Source organism: Falco cherrug, chromosome 9 (assembly GCF_023634085.1).
Source record: "Falco cherrug isolate bFalChe1 chromosome 9, bFalChe1.pri, whole genome shotgun sequence".
Classification (NCBI taxonomy): Eukaryota; Metazoa; Chordata; class Aves; order Falconiformes; family Falconidae; genus Falco; species Falco cherrug.
In genome coordinates, this window is record NC_073705.1 from 38550961 (window position 1) to 38577414 (window position 26454).

Genomic DNA, 26454 nt, shown 5'->3' on the forward strand with positions numbered 1-26454 from the left:
TCCACTCTACGTCCAATTGTTCGGAAGCTTTTAAAACAGGTGGCTCATCTTCCTGTGTCACCAGTGCAGATTTTCACCAGATGAAGATTATGTGGCACTTTTCTGAACACTTGGCTCTTGCCCTGAATTTCCTCATCCATAAAACTTAAGAGTGGCTCTGCCCAAGGCCCATCTAGCCCAGTGTCTTGTCTCTTGACAGTGGCTAGGAGACACTCAGCTTGTTGGCCATAGGGAGAAGCCCAAGGCTACTGCAATCAGTGCTGAAATGTGCTGAAATTCTGGCATGATGTCAAGTCCTAAGTAACACATGAAAAGGCAGCAGATCCAGCTGTGGGATTTTACAGAGTCTGTCTTTGAAATATTTCAGTACCTGTTTGACACTGCATTTAGTGTGACAGGCTGAAAACACACTGGATTGGGCATGGGAAAGCTCATGAAGAGACTTAGGCAGCTCTGAGGAGGAATACAAGATCCACAGTATCTCGCTGATCTTATTAGCAGCTCACTAATCTGTGCTCCCTAGTTGGCCAGCAGATATTGTTGATCCAAACACAAAACATTTCTAAGAGGATGCTTCTGAGCTGGTCTTCCCGTCTCCACAGCTCAGGAAGAGTGATGCAAAGAGCTAAGGGACTTTGGTTTCTCATGGGGCTCACTGCTGTAGGAAAACCAGGTAGCATGTTCCCTGCCACGCTGATAAGCTTGTCAGGATAATTGCTGGGGCATCTTCTGCTCAGACTGTCATAAAAGCCTCTGTCCCCTGTCCCGATACCCCACAGATACCCCACTGAGGGAATAACCATTTACACAGAAAGCTTCCATTTGCATTTCTCAGGGCAAAATGGGGACTGGGTTTTTCCTCCTCTCTGCTTCGCTGAGGCACGATCTTCTGCATTTGAGCCTTCCAGAAGTGTGGCTTTCTCCCCCCTTGCTCTGCACAGAGCCACAGTGAATACATACATGATGAGGTTGCTTGAGAGCCTAGCTACATGCGATGCACCCAGGCCCTAAAAGGTAACTGCTATATAGCACAATAAAAGGAGGAAAACGTTTTACAAACAAGGACATGCACATTTCAGTCAGGGACAAGGGATCTGGGTGATCAAACACAGGCCAACAAAGTCACACAGTACACAAGATGCGCTTTGCGGAGCTTGTTTCCAGGCAGTGTGTTCAGCAAAGGGAGAGGGCGTGCTCTGCCACTGGTGCTTTTTATGAGGAGAGAACTCGGGGGCTGCAGAGCAACTGGGTGGAACTAGTTACCACTAATTCATTATCATCTGTCAGCTCAGACAGCGGGAGAAGAGGCTTTTTACATTGTGAGCTTAGAGCTTCGCAACGTCTTCAGGTTTGTATCTCTAAAGCTACTGTAATTTCTTTATCATTCTGCCAATTCCCCCTTGCTAAGCTAAGCAGTGCACTAACACTAGTCTGATGTGGCTGAGTTCACATATAGCAGGGAACACAGCAAGCTTCTACCATGTCAGGGGAAGCATTGATTCCGTTGCAGAAGTGAGAGGAAAGTATCGGCTAGTGAAGAAGCTGACTCCATTCAGAAGCACAAAGCTTTGTACAAAGTTTGGCCCAGGTGACAAACAGCTGGAAAAGTGTTTTCTTTTTCACGTCTTTTTGACTTCTGTTTCTGGTCTTGTGAAGTGCGAAGAACCCACAGGAAACCTATTGCTTGTTTTTCCCAATCCTGCCAGAAGCAGGAAGAATTAAAGTGATCAAGGATCTATTTAACAGATCTAAAAGATAAAGGCTCTGTACAGAAATTGAGGCTTTAAGTTTAAAAAGCAAAGGCACAGTTATTTATAGATCATCTCTGACTTTACGTGTTAAATCCCTGTGTGCGTCTCCTATTGAGGGATCTTTTTACAGCTGATATAAGTTTGGCTCATAAAGTGCTGCTTGCTTCCTGGATACTTACGGGTAATCCCAGTGGCCCTCTGTCTCCTTTTTCACCCTGGGCACCCTTCTCTCCTTTCAGTCCATCAATCCCTGCTTCCCCCTAAAGGAAGGATGAAGCAGAAAATAAACCCACCATAACACCACTTATATAACAAACATTCCTCCTTTCAGAGAGCGAAGCAGCAAAAAGAATACAAGAGGCAGCAGAGTAATGCTTTAGCCCGAGTCTCAGCCCAGTGGAGAAAATCAGTACCAGCCAGACAACCTCTGTGTAAGCACCTCTTTTAAGTCAATGGCAGTAAAAGGACATTCAGGCCCAGTGCTTAAAGACGGCCAAAGGGGAGCTGAGCTCACTTCTGCGTTGCTTTCCAGGCTATTGCAGGGAATGGCAGGTTAATGTAAGTAACTAGAAGTTGTCTGATAGGGTGGTTTTACATTTTAAGATGTGGATCCACTGGAAGTGAATGACAAGCTTTGAAAAAAAATCATACCGAAATAATTTTTGGAAACACTTTTGTAAATGAAAAGGCATCGATTTCAACATTTGGCAAAAAATAATTTCATCATTTTTTTCCAACTATATTTTTTAAATTCTGTATTATAAACTATAAAGCAATATTAAACAAGATACTCCTTTTTCATAAATTCAAAATGCAACCCAAAGATCCTGCTCCCCTCCTTCCCCTCCCCCTTCTTGTTCATAAGGCATTTTAAAACATTATTGTGGTTGCATTTTGAAACAGCAGTGTCAGAAGAACCGTGTTTGCACAGTAACAGTAAGCCTGCTTGCTGTACTCTCCTACCACTGTAAGACAACACATTGCTGACTCACTCTGCCAGCGCTCCGGTTTCGATACAGCCGTGCATCACTGCTCTACACCAGCATTTGGCTTGAGCACATGCCTGGAAGAGTTACTTATTTCTGACATGTCTGCAAAGGGTGTAAAATGCTCTTCTTTCCCGCTACTGAAAGCCTCATTACAAAAAGGCTTATTACGGGTTGCAGGGATGGAACAAAAATTTCCACACTCAGGACATCTCGTTGCACCTGCTGATTAAGTCTACACAGATCCTCTGTTCAAGGAGGAACTGGTGCAGTACTGCCCCTGCCTACACTCCAGTCTGTGCTGCGCCAGGCTCACCTGCGTTTGTTTGGCACATACCCCAAAGACAACTGCCTCTGTGGAAGTTTCCTAGACACTGGATAGCAGTGGCTAGTGAGGTACAGACAAGCAAGACAGATAACTATCTGTAATCAACACTTGGAGAAAAGATGAATCAGGATAAACATACCATCCCCTTTAGCACTCAAATAGCGCTGGTAGCCAACTACTGAGCGTAACCAGAAGAATTAAGACACTTTCCGTATTTTCCAATCTTTGCCAAGAATGTCAGAGGAAAAAGACCGCTCTCTACTGTCATTTGTCATATGTACTGACATACATACATGTCTCATACTGAACATTTCTACTCAAATATTTTTTTCATCTCAGTACTTTTTTACAGCAGGCAGACCAATGGTGTATTCTGAGCATAAACACATGTAGATGGAGATTAGAAAACTCCTCATCACCAAGGGCAGTGAAGTTCTTGAGTGGCTTTACAACAGAATTCACAGGGTATAGAACCTGGCTAATTTTAAGCTAGAGCTCAGTTACTTAGGATTGTATGACAGGCTGTTCATCCCACTGTACATACCTTCACCCTTCAGACAAAGATTTCAACTATGTTCTCATGGGAAGATTTCCAAGGGCTGGTGACTCCCCACTTCTCTGAGTGAAAACTGGAGGGAATGACCAGTTTTCTGGGTCCTAAAGTGAGAGCTGCTAATCAATTTTTTTCAAGAAAATACCCAGAAGGATCTGTCCTCTTACCACGATGGAAGAAAAGCATCACTTGATAGCTAGGAAGTTGATACTGAAGGGAATTCTTGCACCTGGGACAATTCTCTTAAAATTTCAGGATGTAGTGTTTTACAGCCTTACCTTCGGTCCTGGGAGGCCCTGAAGACCCTGTATTTGGGATGAGAGACAAGATATGAGTAATGTTTAAGGGTGTGCTTTAAAATCCAGGTTTCCCAGTTCAGTGTGCAGTATAGAGTTTTCCCTTTCTGTCACAGTGACGGCACAAATGATGAGCCTGAAAGCCTCTTTATTTGTCCAAAGGGCACTTCATGTACTGTTCTCATCTGGTAATGAGGAGACTCTTGCCAAGGACAACCTGGCTTGGGCTATTAAGACCTTTTCTGCAGTTGATCCCTTTAATCCCATCCATCCCGTCTTGCTGCTGTCTTCCCTTTCATCTCAGACTAACATAACGTTGTCCCTCTACCTACCCAGCCCATCATAGCTCTGACCTACCCTGGGGAGGTGGTTTTTGAAGTGATACTAATCACGTCCCTGTTTCAGTGCTCCGGTGTTTGTGGCTCTTTTCTCTGCCCAGAATCTTCCCCAGCCACTTCCCGCTCTATCCTTATTCCCAGTGCCTTGCTTCTCAGGTGAATCACTCAATACTTACTGAAGGTCCTGGTGGGCCTTGGGGACCAGGGGGGCCAGATATCTAGAAAGCAATGCAAGAGAAGTCGCTGTCATAATCTGCTGCTCTCAGAGGGGAACTGCTGAGAGGGGAGGCAGGGCACAGGGTGCAGCAGAGCCTTACCAGGCTTGGAAACCTGGACTCCCCCTAAGGACCGAGTTCAGAAGTGGCAACAACCCAGGACAGAGTAGCTGAGAAGCAGCAGCAGGGCTCTGGGGAGGGTTATGCCGCAGTTGAGGATATTTAGGAGGAGGGAAAGCAGTGAGTTTTTTCCAGAAAAAGATCCACTGCCACTACTCTACCACCATTCCTGCAAGGAGGCTCAAGGCCAACAGCTAGCAGCTGTTTCAAAAGATAGGAAAGAAGGTGGCTGTCTCCACACATACAGAAGTGTATTGGATAGCCTGTGGGACTCCCTGCTGCAGGGCATTACAAAAGCTAGGGGTGATCTTTGAGGGGAGAACAGGCAAAATCAAGAATCAAAATCTATTGAAATATATATGCATGTAGATACATGTGAGTATTGTTCAGGAAATCCATTCACCACAAATGCCAAGGAAAATATTTGTCATGCTTTCTACAATCTTCTAGTCTTCCCCAGGCCTTCATTATCAATTGCTTGTTGTGAGATAGATTGTTCTTGTGTAAGGGAAAAAGTAGGGCATCTGGAGCTAGAGGTGGCTGGCAATTCATTCGCACAAGATGAAACTTGCTGTCCTCAGTGAAGGGTGTGTCATAAGACAGTGGGACGTGCTGGTTGCCAGCAGCACTGCTGCCAAATCATGCCTCCCCAACTGCTGAGGTTGCAGAAGGAAAATGGGAAAGGTAACGTACCGATTCTCCCGGATTTCCTTTGTCTCCACGCTCCCCAGGCTCACCCTTCTCTCCCTGCACACAATAACAGACCCTGTCACAACCAGGTGCAGTCTGGGGCCTCACTGCATCAGAAGCCACCTGTGAACCACCCACCCGTATGCTGGCAAGCAGCAGTTCCCCAAAGGAGGAGATGGAACACACCATATCTTCCACAAACAGCTCACTTGCGGCTCTCCTGCACCTCTGCTTCCCGAGGAGACACCCTACAAAGAGGGAAACCTCCAGGGGCAGTATCTCATGGCTGTGCAAGGGGAGTGCCACAGGACTTTGCTTGCCTTTCCCCAACAGCAGTCTGACACCTCTCTGCTGCACTACAGCCCCTAAGGGAGGGGCTATGGCAAGCAGGTTGACAACAGAGTCGTGCTGCCAGCAAACTGGGCATCTCAGCTGACCGAGCCGTGCAGGGGCTGTGGGCAGCCACCAGAGCCAGCGCCTCCAGACTGCAACGGGAGCAGACACCCAGCCAGACCCCTGCCTGTCGCTGGAGACCTGATGGACATTCAGTGACACCTAAGCCCCTAACTAAGGGGTAGGGGTTTGAGGCTCCTGAGATACTCAGCACTTTGGGAAATGAAGCCTTGTGCATTGCTCTGCGCCGTTTTCTCTTTGCCAAGCAGGAAAGAGCAGCCTGCCTTTTTCATTCTTACTGTCAATCCTGGAAGTCCAATGGGACCCGGCAATCCTGGTGGTCCTGGCATCCCTTGGTCACCTCGTTCACCCTTCTCTCCAGTGGGGCCATCAAGACCCTATGGATCAAGAACGATTTGTGGATTCTTTGCAAAGCTAAGTCAGGCAGACACACAAGACATAGCTGCAAGAGCTGAGACTGGCTCTGGTTACCGCAAGAACACACTGAAAACCCCAGACAACCATCTGGTGCCCTGGGAAATGCAGGGCTTCACTAGTATTGAAACGGGACATGCAAATGCCTGAACGTCCTCCTCTCATCGCGGACGTGCCAGTGCCCAGAGTGGGGATGGGGTACTGCTTTCCCGCCTCCACGTTCTGCTCATGGTTGTGCGGTTTGCTGGAGTTCACGCTAGAAATCACTCCCCAATAGCCAGTTGTGACAACAAGAGTTTTACCCTAGTAATCTTGTAGAGACAGAAGCTTCTTGCATAAAATCCTCTCAACTAGTGCTGGGGACACAGAAGTTGTGACAGTCTGTAGCTGGGAGACTGGGTACTCTGCCCCAGTTAGTGGCAGGGATATAAGGGGTTACCCCAAGCAGTTGCCTTCCTAGGAGGGCATGCATGTTGGTACCTCAGCCTCCTCACTCATGGTCAGGCCTGCTTGTTTACAGTGGTTTTTCAGTTTAAGCAATACACCAGGCAGCAAGCTGAGGAAGTGACACAGTGCCCAGAGAACAGGGCAGGTAGCTGGGGACAGCCGCCTCAGCAAGCCAGGGAGCCAAGACATCACTTCCATATTGGCACGCTTCACACAGCAGCAATGAGGTGCCTCCAGCACCCACCTCGGAGGGGCTCTGAGGTATCTGAGAAGTCCCAGGGCCTTGCCCCATAACCTGGACAGCTTCAATTTACTCACCGGTGAGCCGGCTTGTCCTGGTTCTCCCTTATCGCCCTTTTCTCCTGTGACCCCAATATGACCTGGCTCTCCCTTCATTCCAGGTAGCCCATCCTTTCCTGGAAGTCCATGAGGGCCAGGGGGCCCTACTTCTCCAGGCTTGCCACGTGGTCCCTAACAGAAATCCACACAACATAAAGTGAAATATTTACAGCTAAGAGTAAGGTTACTCCTGCAGAGCGACTCCCTGGACCAGAGTCTCTTTCACTGCTCAACCTCTCACTCACAGTAATGCCCTCTGAGGAGTCTCGGGCAGGACAAAGTAGATTTGCCATGCCAACCCAGCTGCTCCTTATAAGTTAAGACTTTGATAAACCATTAATGCTCATTTTTGCGAAGCAAAATACTTTATTCCACTGTGGGAAAAGCAACTGTGCAATGTCAGTGACAGAGATGGAACATACTAACTCCAGATAAGAACACTGAAGGAAAGAGCAATTCACAGAGGCAGTGTCTTACCTTTTCTCCATCATGGCCTGGAGGACCTGGCAAGCCAATTTCACCCTGAAACACAGAATTGGTACTTTGGCAGTTTGAAAGCAGCTGTTCTGACTCCTTCTGCATGGCACCGTGATGATGAAGGGTGGACATGACAGAAACAGTCTGCAGGGACTCTGGTAACTAATAGTCACCAAGAAAAAAGCATGGAAACCCTTGTTGAAACAAGCCACATTGTGTGACTGCCCAAGAATTTCACCAGCCTTGTTTATCCTGACTGACAGTTCACAGTCCCCAGCCAATACAATCCCCACACAGGGATCAGTTCCCATAAGCTGCTTCCTAAAGTGGAGGGCAAGTAGAAAAGATCCTTCAGATCTTTCAGATAAGGTGTTATCATTGTGGGAAAAGATATTTTCAGGATATTGTGCATGAGGAGTGGTAGAGGCCAGCAGGACAGTCTGATGATGCTGAACAGGGAGAATAGGAGCTTTGGGGAAGGTTGTGTGTAGAAATTCTTCCTGCACCACTCCTCTGTTTCCCTTAGCTCTGCGAGTATGGAACTGAGCAAATACCTTCTGTCCTGGTGGCCCTGGAGGTCCAGCCACACCGGGAAGTCCTGGGGGTCCCTAGATAAAGAAAAACTCATTTTCAGATTACCAAACAGGGCTTTTACTTTTGTGTTTTGAAACCAAACAGCTTTTCTGAGTTTAGGGGGAAATAGCTGGGGAATTTTCCAAGGGACTCCTAAAATTGTATTTGTGTGGGAAGACAAATAGTGACAGTCTATTTGTGAAATATAGACAGTGAAAGTGAGCAAAGGCCAGTCCAAAGTGAATTGGTTTTATGTATGTATTTCTTTATACTTTCATAGAAGAAAACAAAAATGACCACAGCTATTTGCTTGTGAAACAGAGATGAACTTAACAAGGTTTTCCCTTCCTATCTACAAAAGTATATGTTTAGAACAGAAGTCATAGGAAACACTGCACTACTTAGATCCCAACCACAGCTTAAACAGAGCTAAATGGCCTCACATTTCCCAATTGGTCTTGGCAGTTACCACTTTAAGGAGACCTAGGGAGCAGTCTGGCCTAGCATGTGTTAACAACTGTGTGTCATATTGCATTTTAAACTCCCAGCTTTTTTCCTAACTGGGTTTCTTCTCCTGAGAAGAAAAATACAGGGACACTTTTTCCCTTATTTTGGCTCAAAATAACTACTTTGCCTCTCTTTGTCTTCAAACAGCTTGTAGTCACTGCTGTTTTAAATGATTGTTTTTGTACAGGACTGTTACGTCAAGTTATACTTACCAATGGTGAATATGTCCTCCCCTCCCATCACAGAAAGTGTCCACCACAGACTGCCAGTATAAGCTTTCTTGCAACGCACCCAGAATCTCCTTTTTCACTGCTTTGGTCAGCCCCCCTTGCTCTTCCCTACCCTTTCTCAGCACTGCCTGTTTTGAGCAGCACCTATTACTTCTTAAAGCAGAAAAATAAAGGGCCCGATTAGAATTCAAGTGCCAAGATGAGCTCTTCCTCCAGCTGTCAGCTGACCCAGCACTGGTTCCCAATAGCAAAGGTCAAATGTTTTAGCCACACCTAAATTGCTAGGAACTCACCATCAAGGCCAAAGTTCGTATTTCCTAGGAAAAAAAATAAATTAAAAAAATTAAAATGGGAAACAATGATTGGAAAACTAAGCTTTTCCTGGAGATCGCTTGTTCTCCACTAATGTAGCACTGGCCTAAATGAGCAAGGAGCCCCAAAAATGAACAAAAGCAAAAAACTACCTTTGTGTCCCATGGAGCTGTTAGGCTACAATTTCCCCTTTTTCCAAGTAGAGCCCAGGCTAACCCAGAGCTGGGTACAGCCGCTCACTCTGCACATCATCAGTACATGTTTTCAAGGAAGCTTTGCAGTCCTTTTATTTGCTGTCTACCTCAAGTCAATGGGCCACTCTTGAGGGGATTCACATGACCTCTATGTCCACCAGTGTTAATATATCAACTAAACAAGGTGCACAAGTATTTCCCAAAAGACTATAAGCAGTGAGTTGTGGGATGAAGGGGACTAAGGAACAACTAGGTACTTTCATTTGCTGCTACTGCTGAGGAAGCAGAACTCCATCATTCTCAGCTGTCTGCATCCCTTGGGAAACAGTAAAGCACCCAGCAGTCACCTCATGGGATAGGAGGGCGGTTGCTCACCTGGAGAGCTTCACTGATGTTCCCATCGTAGTCCATCATTTCATCCTTCCCAGGCTCTCCTTTAGGGCCCTGCAAAATATCAGCTCTTTAGCCAGGGCTTGGGGATTGCCCTTTCCATGGGGTACTCAGACCCCTGAAAAAAGGGGTCTCAGAGGGGCCTCTGTTTCATGAGCTTCCAGTTTTTCATTTATTAAACAAAGCTCTTAAAAGCACATTTTATACAGGAAACACTACAGCAGCGTAGCCAGACAAACCCAGATCACCATGCCATGACCATCAAAGCTGGCAGGTCTGGTGAATGGTGGAATTGTGGCCAGAATCCAGGAACCGGATTGTCTGATTGCCAGACTTGGGCATGCACCAAACACCCTCTTGCTGCCCTTTGCTGGTATGCCAAGGGTCCGAGTTCAGACTAGGATGTCCAAACCCACCTCCTCCTATGAATAAGCCAAGCACGCACCCGGAGGTGGCTCAGAAGACTTTTCTTCCCCTAAGGTGGGAGCATCTTCTGGTGAGGGTGTGGGAGTGGAGAAATGGCCTGTCTCAAACTTAGCCATTGCCCAGCTATAAGCACTTTTAGTGACAGTGAGAACATCTGTTAAGAAAGCAGAGGCCCAACCTAGACTGTCAGTGTGGTCCCACCATCCTTAGACTCCTTTGAGTGGCCAAAACTCTTCAAGTGTTAGTGAAGGGACACCTACCCTTGGGCCCATGGGTCCCTGGTCTCCTGGTGAACCAGGTTCCCCCTGTAACAAGAAGAACATGATGTTAACAAAGCCTATCCCCTCTCTTGCTTGAACTCCAGGAATCATTGTTCTCTGCTAGTCCTCTGAAACAGTCTGGGACTACACAGCTTAATTTTAAAATGCTCCTTTTCAGCTGTTTTGTACATGTAGGAACAAATTTGCAGCTACTGAACCTGGAGCTGGGCTGTGCAGAAGCATTCTGTACCTTTTCCCCGCGTGACCCTGCAGCACCAGGCCGGCCAACATCACCAGCTTCTCCCTGAGAGAAAGAGAAAGGGGAAGGGGTGGGTTTGTATTGTGTGGAGGGGGCCAGTTTTGCATTTCCAGGAGGAAGAATTGCACCCTTCTGGGCCCCCTTCTCCTCCAGTAACCCAAGTCTCCTGCCATGACTTCACACCAAGTGCCCTTCTGTTCTACCCAGTGAAGAGGCAATATTCAGCATGAAGGAAAGCACCCAGTTCAGACCCAAAGTAAGTGCACAGGAAAGCTGTTCCAAGTGCATCTGAGACTGGACCTCAGATTTAAGTGTCCTTGGTGTCCTTTGCCAAAGGGCAGGATTTTACTGCTGCTGCTCCTTGAGGAGGTAGATGAGGAAGGGGAAAGGAGACTTGGAGGGCCTCCATCCTGCCTCCCCATGTCTACCCTTCCTCGGGTACCACAGGGACTAGAGGTTGTTGTTTATTCTGAGCACCTGGTTTCTCACAGAGCCTAGAGGGGAGTTACCTGAGCACAAGGAGGTTATTTTCCTCCCAGAAGCACAGTTCACAAATTCTCTCTCTTTCAGCATATAAATCAACAGAACAAAAACAATCTGCAGAACCCGACATCCCTTCGGCAGGTGATCAGAGGTGGGCAACCTTTGCCCCTTCCTACACACCTCCTGCAGGGCACAGTGCCTTACAACACACAACTCCCTGCAGGAAAAAAACCACTCACCTTTGGTCCAGGGGGCCCAGGCAGACCTGGAGGGCCAGGTTCTCCTTTACGTCCCACCAAGGCATTCTCAGCATTCCCCTTCTCTCCCTGTTTGCAAGGAAGAACAAGCTGTGTGCCACAGTTCAGTTTCTCTATGTCTGTAATTTCACTTGCCAAACTGTGGGCTTAGAGAGACAGAGCCCAAGACAAGGTCCATCAGCTGGTCTCTTGATAGCCCAGAAATGTCACTGCTCCAGGGCCACCAGCAGTCCAGGAACCGGGCTAATGTAGTTCTGCCTGGGGGCTCCACCTAGAGCCCTGCCAGCAGCCACAGCTTTGGCTGCAGTGCTTCTGCTCGGCCCTTATTCCCAAGGCCATATAAGCTGCCTGTGGACAGACCTCATCCCCCAGTCTCCAGTTTGAACACAACAATTTTCTTCTGCTATTGAAACTGAGCTGATAAAACCACCGATGATGGCTTTTTTGGGTACGTCTTCCTCTGGAGCTGTAGTCATCAGCCAGATAATGAGCCCTGCAGACCACATCCTTTGCACAGAACAGATACAAAGGCAGTACAGGAACACTTTGTTTACACCATGTTACCATTACACCTTCATCCTTTCCTGAAGTGGCCACTGTCATTCAGTGCACTGTCCCCTTTCCCAACGGAGAAGCACCCTGTGAAAGTCTGACTTGAAAGGTGTGGTTTCTATGCACACCTGGGAGCACAGGGAGAAAGCCACAGCTCCAGAGCTTAGCTTTTGCTGACCTGCCCTGTGTCTCTCCAAGCACAAGGCTACTCTTCCAACTCAGAGCAGCTCCCAGAAAGTCCACCTCCTCCTCACACATGGATCTTGGAGCAGGAGAGAGGCTGAAATGCCATCGTACATCTGAGGTCATGCATTTAAAGGGGATCTACCAAAACATGATTCCGTGGTCACAATCCCAGGACCACAGCCTCCCCCTTCTTACAAGAAGGTATGCAATTCCTCACAAAAAGGCATCCTTTGTGTGACCCGGTCACACCTGCTTGGGGATGACATCCAGCTGAGCTCTGCAGAACATGCTGCCGTATACTGGGACAGTGACCTAAGAGCGCATGAGAGGAAGGAGAGGGGATGAGAGTAGCCCTCCCCCCAAAAATCAGAGAAGATACAAACCTTCATGCCAGGGAGCCCAGGAAGCCCAGGGTCGCCAGCTCGTCCCTTCTCACCCTGTTGGCAAAACAGACATGGTCGGGGCTGACTCTGCAGGCTCTCTGTTGTGGAGGAGCAGTCAAAGGATGAGCTGCTCGTAGTTTCAAACCCTCTTTCCCTTCCCCAGAGGATTTTATTTTAGCTATAGATAAGGCATCCTCCAGCAGTACCTGCTCAGGATGGTGAACGTTTTCTCCTGTCCTTTTGACTAGCTCTGCGCATCGTTGCCATTTCTCTCCAAAGGAAGGTGAGTGGGAAAGGGATCCAGGATCCCCCCCTGCACATCTTCCTTATCACTCTGGTCTGCTAAACCCTTTTCTCTGTCTCTGTTAAGAATGTTTTCTTATATTTTTTATTATATATTTCTTATATATATTACATAATGATTTCTTATATATATTATTTTATATATATATAAAATAAAACATTCTTCAGCACAGGCTCTCCCCATTCCATATACCAAGAGAAGCTGTTGCCCAGGGCAAATTTTATTTGGAGTGCCCTGATAGAGTTCAGCTCTTTTCACTGAAACTGTCCACTGCTTGAGTCCACCCCAGTTTTCACACCAAATTACACTGCTTCGCTTTGGCAAAGATCTCACAACCAACATTCCCACACTTCTCCCAAGTTGTGTTTTCTGCCTCTGTTCCCTAACTCCAATTCCCAGTTTCATCATGCTCTTAAAAAAAATGCGTAGTGCAGCATCTCAGTTAGCAGCCAAGCTCTGTGACACAGACTGGTCATGAAAAGCAGTGAAAACAGGAGTGGCAAAAATGGCAGAGACAGAAGATGATGGTGTAAAATGACAGCTGGAGAGCAAGGCCTGCAGGCTGAGCTGTGAGGCACCATGGAGTATGGAGGATGCCACAGGCAGTGAGTGATGGAGGGCATCCAGCATTCACTCGATGAAGTGACTTTGCGTAGTTCACCATGACATCTGGGCCATCTTTTGAATACTGGAGCTCAATTAGTGGTCTTTATGTTGATTTTAAGTTCTATTCAGCTCATTCCATCCAGCTGCTACACCCATGGTTTCTAGCTACTGTGTCCTGTTTGGCAGCCTGCATTTTGCCAGGACAGACAGTGATGTCAAAGGTTTCTGTTACCATGAAGAGATGTTTCAAATGCATCATCAGAAAAAGGTGTGTTCTTACCTGCAGTCCTCACACCTCCAAGACTTAACAACTTGTACAGATTACAAAGAACAATTCAAAACCCCTTTTCCCCAGCAGGTGCCTAGTTCTCTCCACAACAGCAGCACACCAGATCAGCAAGGCTAGCAGGGCTCCTCCCGGTGCCATACTGCTGCCTGCAGAGGCTGGTGCTGCACACCAGTCTCGTCTGAGCTCAAGGACACACACTTGACATACAGGGGACTTGCATCAATGCTCCAGGAACAGACATGCACTGGTGGCTCCATAGAAAATAATTAACTAGCAGCAATCTTATTTTTTTTCAGGCAATTCTAGAGTGCAGTGACCCCTTTCTCTAGGGTAATTTGGCCTCCAGCCACCTGTCAGGCCCGCATCCAGCTTTCCTCCCCTGCCAGAGCATACACACTGCTTCTGTAAATTAATGCTTCTCTCCCTGGCAAGAGGGAAAACGTTTTCAGGACCTCCTACCCAAAGAAAAGGTTTGGCCTTTGGGGTTTTGGTAAAGATATAATCTCTAATCCTGACTCAGGCCTCTGTGAATCCCTGATTCTGCCTTGCTCTGCTTTTGGTATCCTGCTTTTCATTCAAGGTCTAGTTTTCAATACACATGTCCATAAGGGCTACTGAAAACATCCTGTGCTACCTGAACAACGGTGTAAAGAAGTAGATTTCTTGAGGAGGGAGCTGAGATTACTGAATCCCTGTTTAGGGTGTTATTTCTGGAGTCAAAAGATGCAGCACTGTCCTTAATCACTCCTAGGACAAGACTACATCCCAGACATCTCATGCTGCCCAGCCTGCCACCAGCCCCCCATGTCCTGCAAGTAGGAACACACAAACACACTTTACCAAGGGGCAAGAGCCAGAAAAGGACACATAATCCCCTGCAAGCACAACAACGCAACACAAAGCAGGCTCCCACCAGTTCCCACTTGCAGGGAACACAGCACAGCACTGCCAGGACACCAAGCCCAAACACACAATGTCCTACCCGCTGCCCCCTCTTCCCTGGCAAACCTGGGGGGCCCATCCTCCCTGGGACTCCAGGATCTCCCTTCGTGGGGAAGAAAAAGAGACAGAGAATGTGTCTGTTATATGGCTGTAGCATGCTGTAACATAACCCAGTGAGCCTCAAACAAGAGGAGCCAGCTGTCCAGAAACCAAGCCGGCTGCTTAGTGATGGAGAGTGATGGGATATTTTTGTTCTGTGCCTGCCACAGGAACTCAAACCAGGTCACGCTACACTGAGACAGGAGAGACTATGCAGGGCAGTTACTACAGTGCATGACAGAAGAACAGCCCCCTGCAGTAACATGGGAATACTTCTGGCGGACACAGAAGTACTGGGAGGCAGAAGGGGACAGGGAAGGGGAGAGGGAACATACTTGCTAAGCGAAGTGTACTGTGCTTATTTGGTGGAGTAGGGAGGAAAGGAGGAAGGCAGCTGGAGAGTATTCCCGTCAATACAGACATGAGCAGGAAGAAGGGAATCTGTTTGCAGTATGGTCCCCCTCTCACTTAGCATCATTGTATGCAACTACCATTTTGCTTACACTGGCAGGTGCCATCAGGGCCTGGATTTTGGCACTGGGAAGTACAAAGCCATTCCTCAGCTCCCTCAGCTGCTCTGGGAGGGGAAAAAAATACACAAACAAACCAGAAGTGTAGGCTCAGAGCAAAGCCTTCTGAGAGTACCTTTTCTCCTGGAGTTCCGGGCTCACCCTGGTGAGGAAGAGACAGGAAAATAAAGTCAAAAAAACAGAAGGAAAGAGCACAAATTCTCCTAGAGCTATCAGAGTGGAGGAAAGAACATTAATCTATCGAGGCCATGGGCTTGTAAATAAGGACCTAAGGATGCTTTAAATGCATGTTAGTATTTGTGCCTGGAGCTTGTTTTATCTTCATTAGCCAGCTCCTAGGCTGTTGTAAGAAACCAGCAAACCTCAGACAAGTGGCCTTTATAAAACTGAGTAATCGCCTTATCACCTTGCAGTATTTCAAGACAAAGTTTACCAGGTACAAGAGAGCAAAATGAGACAAGATGCACCTACTGGCCTTAAGGAATTTGCCTACTCCTAGCGCTGTGTGCACAGGAGCAGAGCAAGGCTGCGGTTGCAGCTGGGGCTGGGGGGAGGCTGTGTTGATACAGGATCGATGTGGCATCAAGGAGGAAAACCATCCCCACCAGCCCTGAACATAACTTCTTAGTTTCTTTTTCGCCAGCAGCTGGAGGGAATCAGGACAACAGGTAGCTGTCTCATTGGGCATCTTGGATCCCCGGGATAGCTTTAACCCCCCTAACCCTGCTGCCATCCCGAAACGGCTGTGGTTTCACGAGTTCACCAATCTCTCTGCCTAGAGAGATGAGTAGCAGGGGTGCTGCTGGAGACGGGTCTGGCATCGGTGCCAAAAGCGATAGCAGTTCTGATAGTGCCCGTTAGTGGGCGCTGTCCGACCACTTTCCCGTGCCTTGCGCTCTAACTCCAGCCCTCGCTCTTAAGCGCGCCCTGCTCGAGCCACGGCAGCGTAGCCTACAACTGACCTTCATCCCTGCGGTGGCCATCCCAGGAGCGCCCTGGCGGAGAGAGGAAAGACAGGAACACCTTGTTTGAAATGAACCGGACACAAACTTTTAAAAACAAAACAAATATTAACCAGGTGGAACTAAAAAAGCAAACTCCACATCTTTTCCTTTCCAAAACTGAGAAGTAATGCTGTCACACCACACAGCACGCATCGTCCTTCCCTGTGTGGCTTGTTCACCTATGGCAGTGGCTCTGCTTTCCAGAAAGCTCCTCCAAAGGCAGGCAGGCATCATGAGAATAACCCAGTCAAGACAACCAGATTTCCACCCCCCAAGTTTTAGTCCTGCAAGTGAAGCAAAGGCCAACAAGCAGAACAGTGTCACATAACTGAGGAATGCAAAGACAGACTGAGGACCAAACACTCAGTTCAGCATTTGATCCCAGATACACCAGCTCAAGCACCCCAAGAAAGGCCAGCTTGTACCCCAGAGCCTTGGTCTTGCTATTTCCCCTCATTCTGTTTTTATCACAGAAGGCAAATCTTGCAGTAAAATGTTTTCAGAAGAGCTCTGAAGCCAGCCACCTTAGGAGAAAAAAAGACTTCCGAGCAATTCAGGCGTTATTCTACAGCACAGAGCAAGCCACCGCCAGGAGACCGCGGAGTCGAGCCTGCCCTGCAATCCGAGACAGGTGCTTTAAAACCCCAGGAGGCAGCTGCCACCACAGGGACAGTCACATTTCCCTCGACGGCATTGATGCAGAAAGCAGGTCTGCCCTATCAGCCCTTTGCTCTGAAATCTCTGTATGCCTTGTGTTAGTATTAGTTAGGTCCTGATGAAAAGGTCCAGTTACAAAAGCAAATATGAGGGATAACAAAGTCTAAGGAGAGGGGAGGAGGTGAAGTAGTGTTAGAAGTTGGGAAATAAGGGGGGCTGGGGTGTAGCACATGAGGCAGAGAGGACTGGGAGCCAAGTTCAAAGTGAAAAGAGATTGGAAAAGTTCAAACAAGGAGGAGTGGGGAGCCAGAGAGCAGCAGGATCATACCTCTCAGCTTTCTGAAACAGAAATCAGGGACAAAGCTAAAAAACACAAGGACAGAAGATGGAGATCAGGGATTCTATGCAATAAATGGGGGAAAAAAAGCATTCCAGATCATCTCAGGGGTCAGTAGGTTTTAGTGAATACGGACTAGAGCCATGAAAGGGATTACGTGCAGCAAGTGGCTTGGGTTAGACTTTCACAGTGCATTTGGGATGCCTGTTCCTCACTCTGACCTTTAAATGACAGTGAATGCAGATGATGTTATTTTCTAGTATTTATCCTAAAACTGCAATACACACGCATGCAGGCTCGCTCACACACTGGCCCTGATTCAGTGCTGCATTAGTCTGGGTTCACACCAGTATAACCCTACTGATCGCAGTGGACTGACACACATCACTGAAGGTTGCAGTGGTCACTTGGGACCCCCAATTTAAAAAACACCAATTCCCTAGAAACATCAGCAATTGGCTGCTCTCACTAATATAAAGCATTAAGATCCTGATGTTGCAAGACAGCATCAGACTGGGCATGCCATTTGCTTTGTAGAACACTTCTTTTCCCGATCATCTCCTTCATAAATTAGACCCTATGTCTGGCAATTTAGAAGCAGAAAGAATTCAGCTGAGGATAGTCATTGACTAATAGACACACACACAAATCCAGGTGATGCTTGTGCATCAGGGACAGTCGAGTGGTATGGGTGAGATCAGGCAGACAGACGTCACTCCATTGTTTACAAGGTACCTTAGTGCCATGTCTTCCTGGCAGCCCTGGCATGCCTCTCTCCCCCTGGAAGGAGAGCAAGAAACACAGAGAAAGAGAGCAAGAGACACAAGATGAGTCTTCCCAGGGCTCTAAGGAGTGCCCAGGGCACAGGTGATGAGAAAGCTTCTGGGTGAGGTGAGGCACAACTGATTTTCCCGTGACTCACCAAGCTGACTGCCCTAGCATTGGCCATTTCCCACCAGTGGTACCTCTCAAGCCTTGTGTGTACAACAGGACTGACCCCACTGGAGTGCCACAGCAGCAGCACTGGGAACAAAGACAGTCCCTGTCTCCTGCTACCGCATCCTGTGCCATGGTATTCTGCAAGGCTTAGGGAATCACTCAGTCTGCAGCGACTACAGGATGAACAAGCTTATCTGGAGAAACAGAAAATCCAAGGGTTGCCTTGTATTGTTACCCTGAATTTTATCTGGTGCTGATTGGAAAATAAAACATCTTCAAACAATCTACATATTGCAGTTATTTTGTTCTGGGTGTATAGTCCTTGTTTGGAAGGTCTATTCAGCAGGGATGTACATACATGCTTTTTTTAAAAGCACTTTTTGTAATTGTGGCATCCTGTGAACTGTATTTTGTAAAATACCATCTAATACCATAACATACATAACCTAGGTAGCATGTGCACCTCCTGCCCTATGCAGCATACATACTACGGTATTTTCAGCTATAAGAGAAATAAAACAATAATTATGAATGTTTTGTACTGGAGAAGAGGGGACTACTCTCTCCCTCCTTCCCAGCTGCACTCCCTGCTTTTTTCCTTAAATGAGACCAAGCAGAAAAGACCAATGCTTTCTACTGGGAGGCACCCACACTGCTTGTGAAGACTACCCCCACACAGCAGCCCTGCATGTGAAAGTAATTCCCCATCCCAGAGACCTCCTGGGAAGAAACTGCCTGCCTGAAGAGCTGTTTAATTATTTAGCCCTGCAAAAGCAAAGCCACCTCAGTGAAAGGGAGCAAGGTAGCCCCTTACAGTGAGCAAGGTACAGAGCAGGCGCTCTACATTTTCTGGTGATGGCCTCAGCTCACTTGCACAGCCCCCACTGGCAGGATCACACAGGCACTAGAACTAATTAAAGAGCGGGAGCAACAAACACAACATTGCACCGTTAAAGAGCAGAAAGAAACACCAGAACCAAAGCCAGAGAATAAGCAGAAAAAACAACTCTCAATAACATCTTTAAACCCTTAAGTATTTGAAAGCCATTGTAATACAATAAGAACCCACAGGGCTGATCCTTTTGAGATCCCCCAGTACCCTTTGGGTTGCACAGGGTGTCAGAGCCAGGCAGCAACAGCCCACCAACACCAGCATTAGAATGGTACAGCCAAGCCAGAAGCTGAGAAACACCACCAAAGGCAGATACGAACTGTAAAATGCCCAGTGCAGGTCCCTACTGGGCTCCAGGAAGATGGTCAGCAGGAACTCCCAGCTCTCCTGAGCTTTGTGCTGATTTAGGGAATACTTCCCCAATCTCTCTGGGAGAGCTGGGCTACACCTCTCCCCTCCAAAAGAGAGAAGACCCCCATATTCTCTTCCCTTACACCTGATGTGAGCAGCTTTATACCCACTGGGTGACAATCATGACAGAGCATGCCCCATGCTGATCAGCTCATTAGCAGTAGTGGCTACAGGTTGCCAATTAAAACAGAGACCCTTTGGTTTTTGCTCCTTGATGTCAAAGATGGATTATGAGGGGCTTATTGAGCAAGGCTGTAGGCAGTTTCTTTATTGTTCTTTCCTCAGAGCATGAGAAAAAGCCTCATCCTAATGACCTCTCAAAAAAAAAAAAAGAAAGAAAATGTCAGTAAAGCCAAATGTGACGGCTAGGCTAGGGGACAGTGAGTTAAATCCTTTTTCAAATGACCCAGGTGATCACATTTACTGGTTGTCTAATTACCTTTATGGGACACAGATAAAGGTCTCAATATGATCAAAACACAAACGGTGGCCACAGAAGAAAACAGCTAAGCGAGAATCTATGTTGTGCTGCATCTGTCACTGGGTGGGGAGAGGTTATTAGATGAACAAGGGGTCTGTGTGAAACTAGCAAGCCTCTTCAGACCTGAAATGTTCTTCACTGCCAGCAAAAGCAGTGATACGCTATGCAAAATTGGTCACTACAGCAAAACTATGAATTTTGTTTGTCCAGGGCTCCTCAAAGAGAAGGCAGAATGTAATCCAAGTAACCAGACCCAAAGCTTTCCAGAGTCCCAAACAATCTTCCTAGGTGGGAGGACAACAGAAAGAAGCGATTTCCAAAGTCAACGAAAGCATGCACTGCTGGACGTTCAGGAGCTGCTACCGAATGATGTCTGGCTGCTGATTTAAGGATACTTCTGCACTTCCCTTTCAATTCCTCTGAGCAAAGAAGAAAGGAAGTAGAGAGAAAAGTGATCCTGGCGATAACAGATGGAAGTCTGTGTGTGAAAGAAGAAGCTGCTTTGGAACTGGGGAGGTGCCCCTTTGGAGCTGCAATTTAGTATCACAAAAAGCAGGATGGGTTTCATCTCTACTCTTTATGAACTGGGATGAATAAGGGCCCAGGCAGCAAGGGTCACCCCGAGTCACTGTTCTCTAACACAGAACCAGGAGGGCTCTCACCCATGGGTGACCCTGAGACATCACTGGAAGACTTGGAGACTTCTCTGTTGCCAGAGCCCAAATGAAGGGCTGAGTAATCCTTGTAGGTGGGTGCAAGCAGAGCAGGTGTCTTCTAGCAGTGACACATGGGAGATCAAGCAGGGGTGGAACACAGCCTGTCTTTCCAGCTGCCACCCTCTAACTTGAGTCCTCCACTGGAGCTTAATGGGAGAGCGAGAGCACCTGGCTGTTGAGACAGCAGCAAACAAACTCCTAGCCTCCAAAACACAGTAGTTCTGGGTGAGTTCCACTTTCATTTACACTGGTACAAACCAGAAATGATGCCTTTGAGCTAGAATTACACTGATGTGAAGATGGACACAGGGTAACCTTTGGATGTCACATGCACCACAGTATCTCTGAGGAGGTATTATTTTCTTGTAGGAAGACAACTGCTGCTGTTCTATTCAACTATGAACCCAGAGCCTGCATTCCCAAATAACATTTCTTTAAACTTGATATAACACATCCATGTTAAGTTCTGAAGGGGCCTTTTCTCCCTTCAAACAGTAATCTACCCAGATGGAAAAAATATAGAAAGTGTATATGCTGCACGATAAATGAGATGCATGCCACATACTAAATACTTGAAATGTATGTGTCATTGTTAATGCCTTTCAAAATATTACAGGACCAGTCTTTTCTCATGATGCCTAAGATGTATAGCATGACACAGTATGCTCTGACTGTCATGAACGCTTCCAATGTTGTAATGTTTTAAGCACAGTCTACATTGAGTAATATACTTTAAACGTATGGGTACAGTAAATCTCAGTCAAATAGATAACATCTGGGCATAGACCATATAAGCCTGTAAAACGTGTCCAGAAACAGACAGAAAAGCTTGGTGCCAAACCTCAGCCTGAGTTGCAGAGTTTGAGTGGATTTGATGCGTCAGCTAACCAGATTTTATGAGGAAACCCCAACCTAGCCCATCAAATGGAGAGATGTAGCAAATCATTAGCAAGCTTCGTAGTCAGAGAAATGCCTTTGGTAAGAATCAAATTCCACCGAATGGATAAAGGCTGCTTTTATTGCCTGAGCTTGGAGTGTCTGTCTGTGGTTAATCAGAGCACAGATGTGTACTCCATTAAATACCCTCAGAGCTGCCTCAGACCCAGCTTCCTCTTACAACCCATCGGCCCAAGGAGCAGTATCTCCCAGATGACCTACCATGTTCGAACACCGTATTTCTCATGCCTACCTTGACGCCAGCATCCCCTTTTTCTCCCTGCCCAGCAAAGGAGAGAGAGGGAGAGGAAACAGAGAGAGGGACAGTGAACATAAAGTGAAATTGAGCAAACAGCATAATCATAACAGCGACGGCCAAAGAGAAAGTAGCTGAAAGAGGGAGTGTGTGGTAAATGCAGCCCCAGGCCTCCAGAGAACTGGCCTCTGATAATAACGTGGTACCAGCCTAAACACTGGCTGCAGCCCACCCCTCCCTGGGAATGCAAGGCAGTTTATGTCGCTGGAGTGGATGCTGGAGGTCGCCTGTACTAATGCTTTCCTACACATTTAGGGTGTAGACAAACCATCAAACCGTTTTACAGACCAGAGTATCCTCGTTCTCCCAGCCTTAATGCAAAAGCCTCTAAAAGGTGGGTCAGTTTCATTCTTTAACAGGGGCCTGTGCTGGGCTGAACTTGGCCCTGCTTCAGCACAGCAGGGAATTGCTCTGGCCAAAGCATTGCCCAGGCCCTTTACGCAGGAGTGAGTTTTTCTGTTTACATGGCTTACAGCAGGCTCTAGAGAGCTGCCTCCAGCCCCGACCTTCTGTATTCCTATAGCATGTCTCTAAGCTTGCATAAACTTCACTTATCTGCCCTTGGGAGGTGGCCCCGCTGACTGAGTTTAAAGTGTTACCTTGGGGCCAGTAGCTCCAGGGAGGCCATGCGCACCGGGCAGGCCTGACTCGCCCACCTCACCCTGAGGAAGAGAAGAAAGAAAACAAGAGAAAGAAGCAAATACAGTGAGCAGCAAGAAAAGAAGCCTGTGGATTGCCTGAAAGGTCAGCAAAGATGTGAGAGACTCCACAGAAGTGCCCACCACACACAAACCTACCATCTGGGTCTCTCTGGGAGAAGAGCACCATTCTGCATCAAGAAAGTTATTCAGGGTGTAAAACGTATGGATTGCAGGGAGTGGTCCCACAATCCTGTATCATATCAGAGCTAATATCTTTGCTCAGCTCTCTGCCCTCTTTTCCCTTTCCCCTGAGCAGCTCACCAGGGAGGATTTTTCCCCCTGCTTTCATCCGTTCCTTCCACCTTTCCCAGAGAGAGGTCACTACCTAGGGCTCATTCCCCCAAGACCAGTGCAGGCTTTTTGCTCGCCAAGTAAATTAGCCACAAGTCATTTCATGTAAGAGGAGCTCATAGGAGAGGCCCTCACTGCGAGGTCATTGCAGGGACCCCCTCACCGCTCCTGTGTGCTGAGAGCTGCCCACCCAGTGCACAGAGAACAGGATGGGCTCTTAATGGAAAAACCGACAATTCACTGGAAGAAGAGGCAATAAATTGTGTCTGTCTGAAGGAGCAGGCTGTGGTCCATGGGGGCTATAATTTCCACTTCCTGACCTAACAAAAACTTCTCAGTTTATACAGAACTAATTAAAAAGCTCTCAGGTCTTGCCATTTTGCTCACAGAGCACCTATAAAGCAACATGGTGATAACACGGAACACAGGACTCCTGCCTGCTGGGAACACTCGCCTTCCCCTTGTGCAGCTGAAATCTCCTTTAGCAGTATCTTTGCATTCCCTCTCTCCCCTTTGATCTTCCTTTGTGTCTTTCCCCCGTCTCGCTTTCTGTCTCTTCATTACACTCTCTGGTCTTGACAACCCTGCTGTTAATTAGCTGCTGCTGAAGACATTTGGGCATTGCCAGTTTCTGCCTTTCAACCTGGAGCAGGATCAACTCTTTCCTGCTTTATTCCAGAGCGCAATACACAGCCAGGGATTTGGCCCTTTCCAACCTCCTGTTCAGGTCTGGATGCACGAGAGGTATATTTCCACTTGGAAATGGGTGTAGAGAGGCATACAGATGGGGAGACATCTGTACCATAGCTACTGGAGAATTAAAGATATCTCTGGGTCCAGCCTCTCCTTACGTGGGTGATGACAGGCGATCTGTGTGTCTGATGCAGCCCCATGTCCAGCAAGAGCAGAGTTCAGTGGAGGGCTCCAGAGGAGTCCACAGATTTATAGCCATGATCCTGCAAGGTTTAATGCAGCTTAATTCATTTAACAATATCGGAGCTCCTACCTTTCTGCCAGGGTATCCCTGAATCCCAGGGTCTCCCTGCAAAAAGCAAAAAGACAAAAGGAAGTGAGGCTTGGCCTGAGAACGACAAATCCCTGTGCTTTTCCCTGGGTCGATGCTGGGATGGAAGGGCTTTCCATGGGGAAAATTCACCTTCTGCTCAGAGTGACTCCACTGAGTTCTGAACCCTTCAGAACCATGGGTCACTGTTACCCGCACTGGACTGAGCCCTAGCAGGAAAGATGCAATAAGCAGTGGCAGCTGGATAACTCATGCCAGCTCTGCACCTCAGCTCTGCAGTTTCCTATCTCCTCGCCCTGGCTACATATCTCAAGAACAAATGGGGTGGGTGGCTGCAGCTGAAAAACAACAACACCCACCCCCACCCCCGCACTTTGGCAAGTGAATAAATGGGAAATTGTGGTGGAGTTAACAATAGCGTTGCAAAATCAGTTCCTGAAGCGCTGGTAAATGCTTTGAGAATAGAAGACGCCAATAAAGCTGTGTGTGGCAAAGAATTTTGCAAGAGGGGCTGATGAGGCGTGCCTTGCTCAGTCAAGATGCAACTCAGACATGTCGCCTGGACGAAACCCATGAGTCAGCACATGGGCCAGGCCCCAAAGGCAATACTGAGCTGGGTTAGAAATCTTCCTCATCTATTTGATGTAACCTCCTTTCCCCTTCCCCTCCCCATCAAAGTGTACAAATCTCTCCTTGCCAGGAGCATGCACCTCTGTTTACCACTGTGCTACCTCTAAGTGAGGCGAGATGTCTCACCTTCGGTCCAGGAGGCCCAGGTAAGCCCTGCAGATAAAATCAAAACAGACAATGAAGTTGGCAGATGTAGACAACATTACATGGACTCCAGGGTGATGGGAGATGCTGACTGCTTTGGTTTGAAATGCCCCTTTACAGTGATGATTCGCACTGGTGAGCTCAAACATCCCCAATCTATTCTTCATGCAAATGAATACTATTTTAACACATACACCCAAAAAAATTCATGTCTACAGTGCTCCATCCCCCCAGGTCTGGTCTCACTGAATCTGAAGACGAAAAAGCTGCTTTGCCTTATGCATTGTGCTCCAGAACTGTTTCTGTTTCTCTGGCTTTGCTTGGGAAACTTGTTCCCAGCCCACTGCGCAGCTCTGGAGTAAATCAAGCATTTGCAGCTTCCTCTGACAAGCTAAATAGAGAGAATGTATTAACAAACAAACCACTTGTGTTTTTAAATGAGAAATAACCAAACAATTTACCTGATACAAACCATGAAGCATACCAGATATGTGTGTATGTAAATATAAATAAACAAAATATCCATGTGGGAGCTGCCTTCCTGATGTGAGCACAGGGAAGGAGAAATCTACTCTAGATACACTCTGATGCCTATACCACCCTTGATGTTGCCTGCTTATAGCAATTCAAATGTTTAATCATCATGTCCTTGGCTCCTCAGAGGTCAAAGGGAGATGAGGATGATGCTTATGGGACACCCAACCCCTATATTGTGTGTGGAAAGGTGCTTTTCCCTCCGGGAACAAGACCTGCTTGTCCTGCTAGCAGGCCTTGAAAAAACTTTCAGATGGAAACTCCATTCACACTGCAGTGGCTGCAGGGCCAACATGCCGTGTTTCTCCCTACAGCTCCCAGGAACTGAGCTGCTTTCTGGTACCCACCTTTCCATCTCTGCCAGGCTTCCCAGGTTCTCCCGTTCTGCCCTGTTGTGAGAGAAAGATACGTTAGCAGGATTTTCTGCCCTGTCCCCTGCCACTTAGCAATGGTATTATTTAAAATGCTGCTTCTGTTTTCACCCTTCTCGGCTGCTTGCTACCAGCCTGAGAACAGGACAGGGGGAGGACTTCAAAGGCGTCGTAGGGATTCTTATTGGTCAGGTTTCTGCTGTGAGCAGGACAATTACACCCTTTGTGTTACTTCCTCCCTGTGGCTGCCTGCAGAGGCTGAGGAGGAGGAAGCATGCCTGGTGTCACCCACTCACGTGTGCGTGTCCAGACACAGTGCCAGATGCACACCTCTGCCTGTCCTCCTTCTCCCCCTCACACCTGGGAACTTCTTTCTCCTCACACATCTGCATCCCCTCTAGATCTCATGTCCATGGCTGTATTGGCTTCAGAAGAGGCAACAAAAACCAAAGGAAATTGTGCCCTAGTAGGGAAAGATGAAGTAGAAGGCTTTTTTGTAACTGGACTTACAGGTGGCCCGATTGGCCCAGGCTGTCCTGGGGTTCCTTCAGGTCCAGCCGGTCCAGTGGGCCCTGGTGGGCCAGGGGGCCCTGGGGGCCCTTGGATTCCCGCTTGTCCTTGTTCACCCTGCAGATTGTTAAAACAAGGGGTTATCAGCAGGCAGAGCAAACCCTTCACACCACCACCCCAAGGGCCCAAGGCAGGCCAGCCTGGCTGAAGCAGAAGAGGTAGAAGCAAATCCCAGGTTAGTACTAGGAGAGGTTTCCAAGAGTGAGGAAGAGCCCCTCTGAGGATGGCTGGGCTACCTGGGCAGCAGGAGCCAGCACCCTACAGTTTGCAAAGACATCCGAGGCCACCTCATCCGAGCTGTCTGTAAAAGGGATCTACAGATGACTGAGCAGCCCAAAGAGATCTTTTTC

The 26454-nt window shown here is 47.7% G+C and overlaps 1 protein-coding gene across 1 annotated transcript in view; it reads right to left on the reverse strand.

The window, feature by feature from the left end:
* COL13A1 (collagen type XIII alpha 1 chain) overlaps window positions 1–26454 on the reverse strand; it is a 61061-nt gene that overhangs the window by 14206 nt on the left and 20401 nt on the right. Inside the window, exons 12-35 of the mRNA XM_055720871.1 lie at window positions 26045–26161; window positions 25511–25552; window positions 24612–24638; window positions 23838–23873; window positions 22439–22501; window positions 21777–21803; window positions 17884–17928; window positions 16113–16145; window positions 15266–15292; window positions 14562–14624; window positions 12381–12434; window positions 11242–11328; window positions 10511–10564; window positions 10261–10305; window positions 9560–9628; window positions 8972–8995; window positions 7923–7976; window positions 7369–7413; window positions 6871–7023; window positions 5970–6068; window positions 5281–5334; window positions 4429–4470; window positions 3897–3923; window positions 1931–2011 (exon numbers count right to left, since the gene is read on the reverse strand). Coding sequence (XP_055576846.1) covers window positions 1931–2011; window positions 3897–3923; window positions 4429–4470; window positions 5281–5334; window positions 5970–6068; window positions 6871–7023; window positions 7369–7413; window positions 7923–7976; window positions 8972–8995; window positions 9560–9628; window positions 10261–10305; window positions 10511–10564; window positions 11242–11328; window positions 12381–12434; window positions 14562–14624; window positions 15266–15292; window positions 16113–16145; window positions 17884–17928; window positions 21777–21803; window positions 22439–22501; window positions 23838–23873; window positions 24612–24638; window positions 25511–25552; window positions 26045–26161 — 1368 coding nt within the window. The remainder of the gene's footprint in view (window positions 1–1930; window positions 2012–3896; window positions 3924–4428; window positions 4471–5280; window positions 5335–5969; window positions 6069–6870; window positions 7024–7368; window positions 7414–7922; window positions 7977–8971; window positions 8996–9559; window positions 9629–10260; window positions 10306–10510; window positions 10565–11241; window positions 11329–12380; window positions 12435–14561; window positions 14625–15265; window positions 15293–16112; window positions 16146–17883; window positions 17929–21776; window positions 21804–22438; window positions 22502–23837; window positions 23874–24611; window positions 24639–25510; window positions 25553–26044; window positions 26162–26454) is intronic.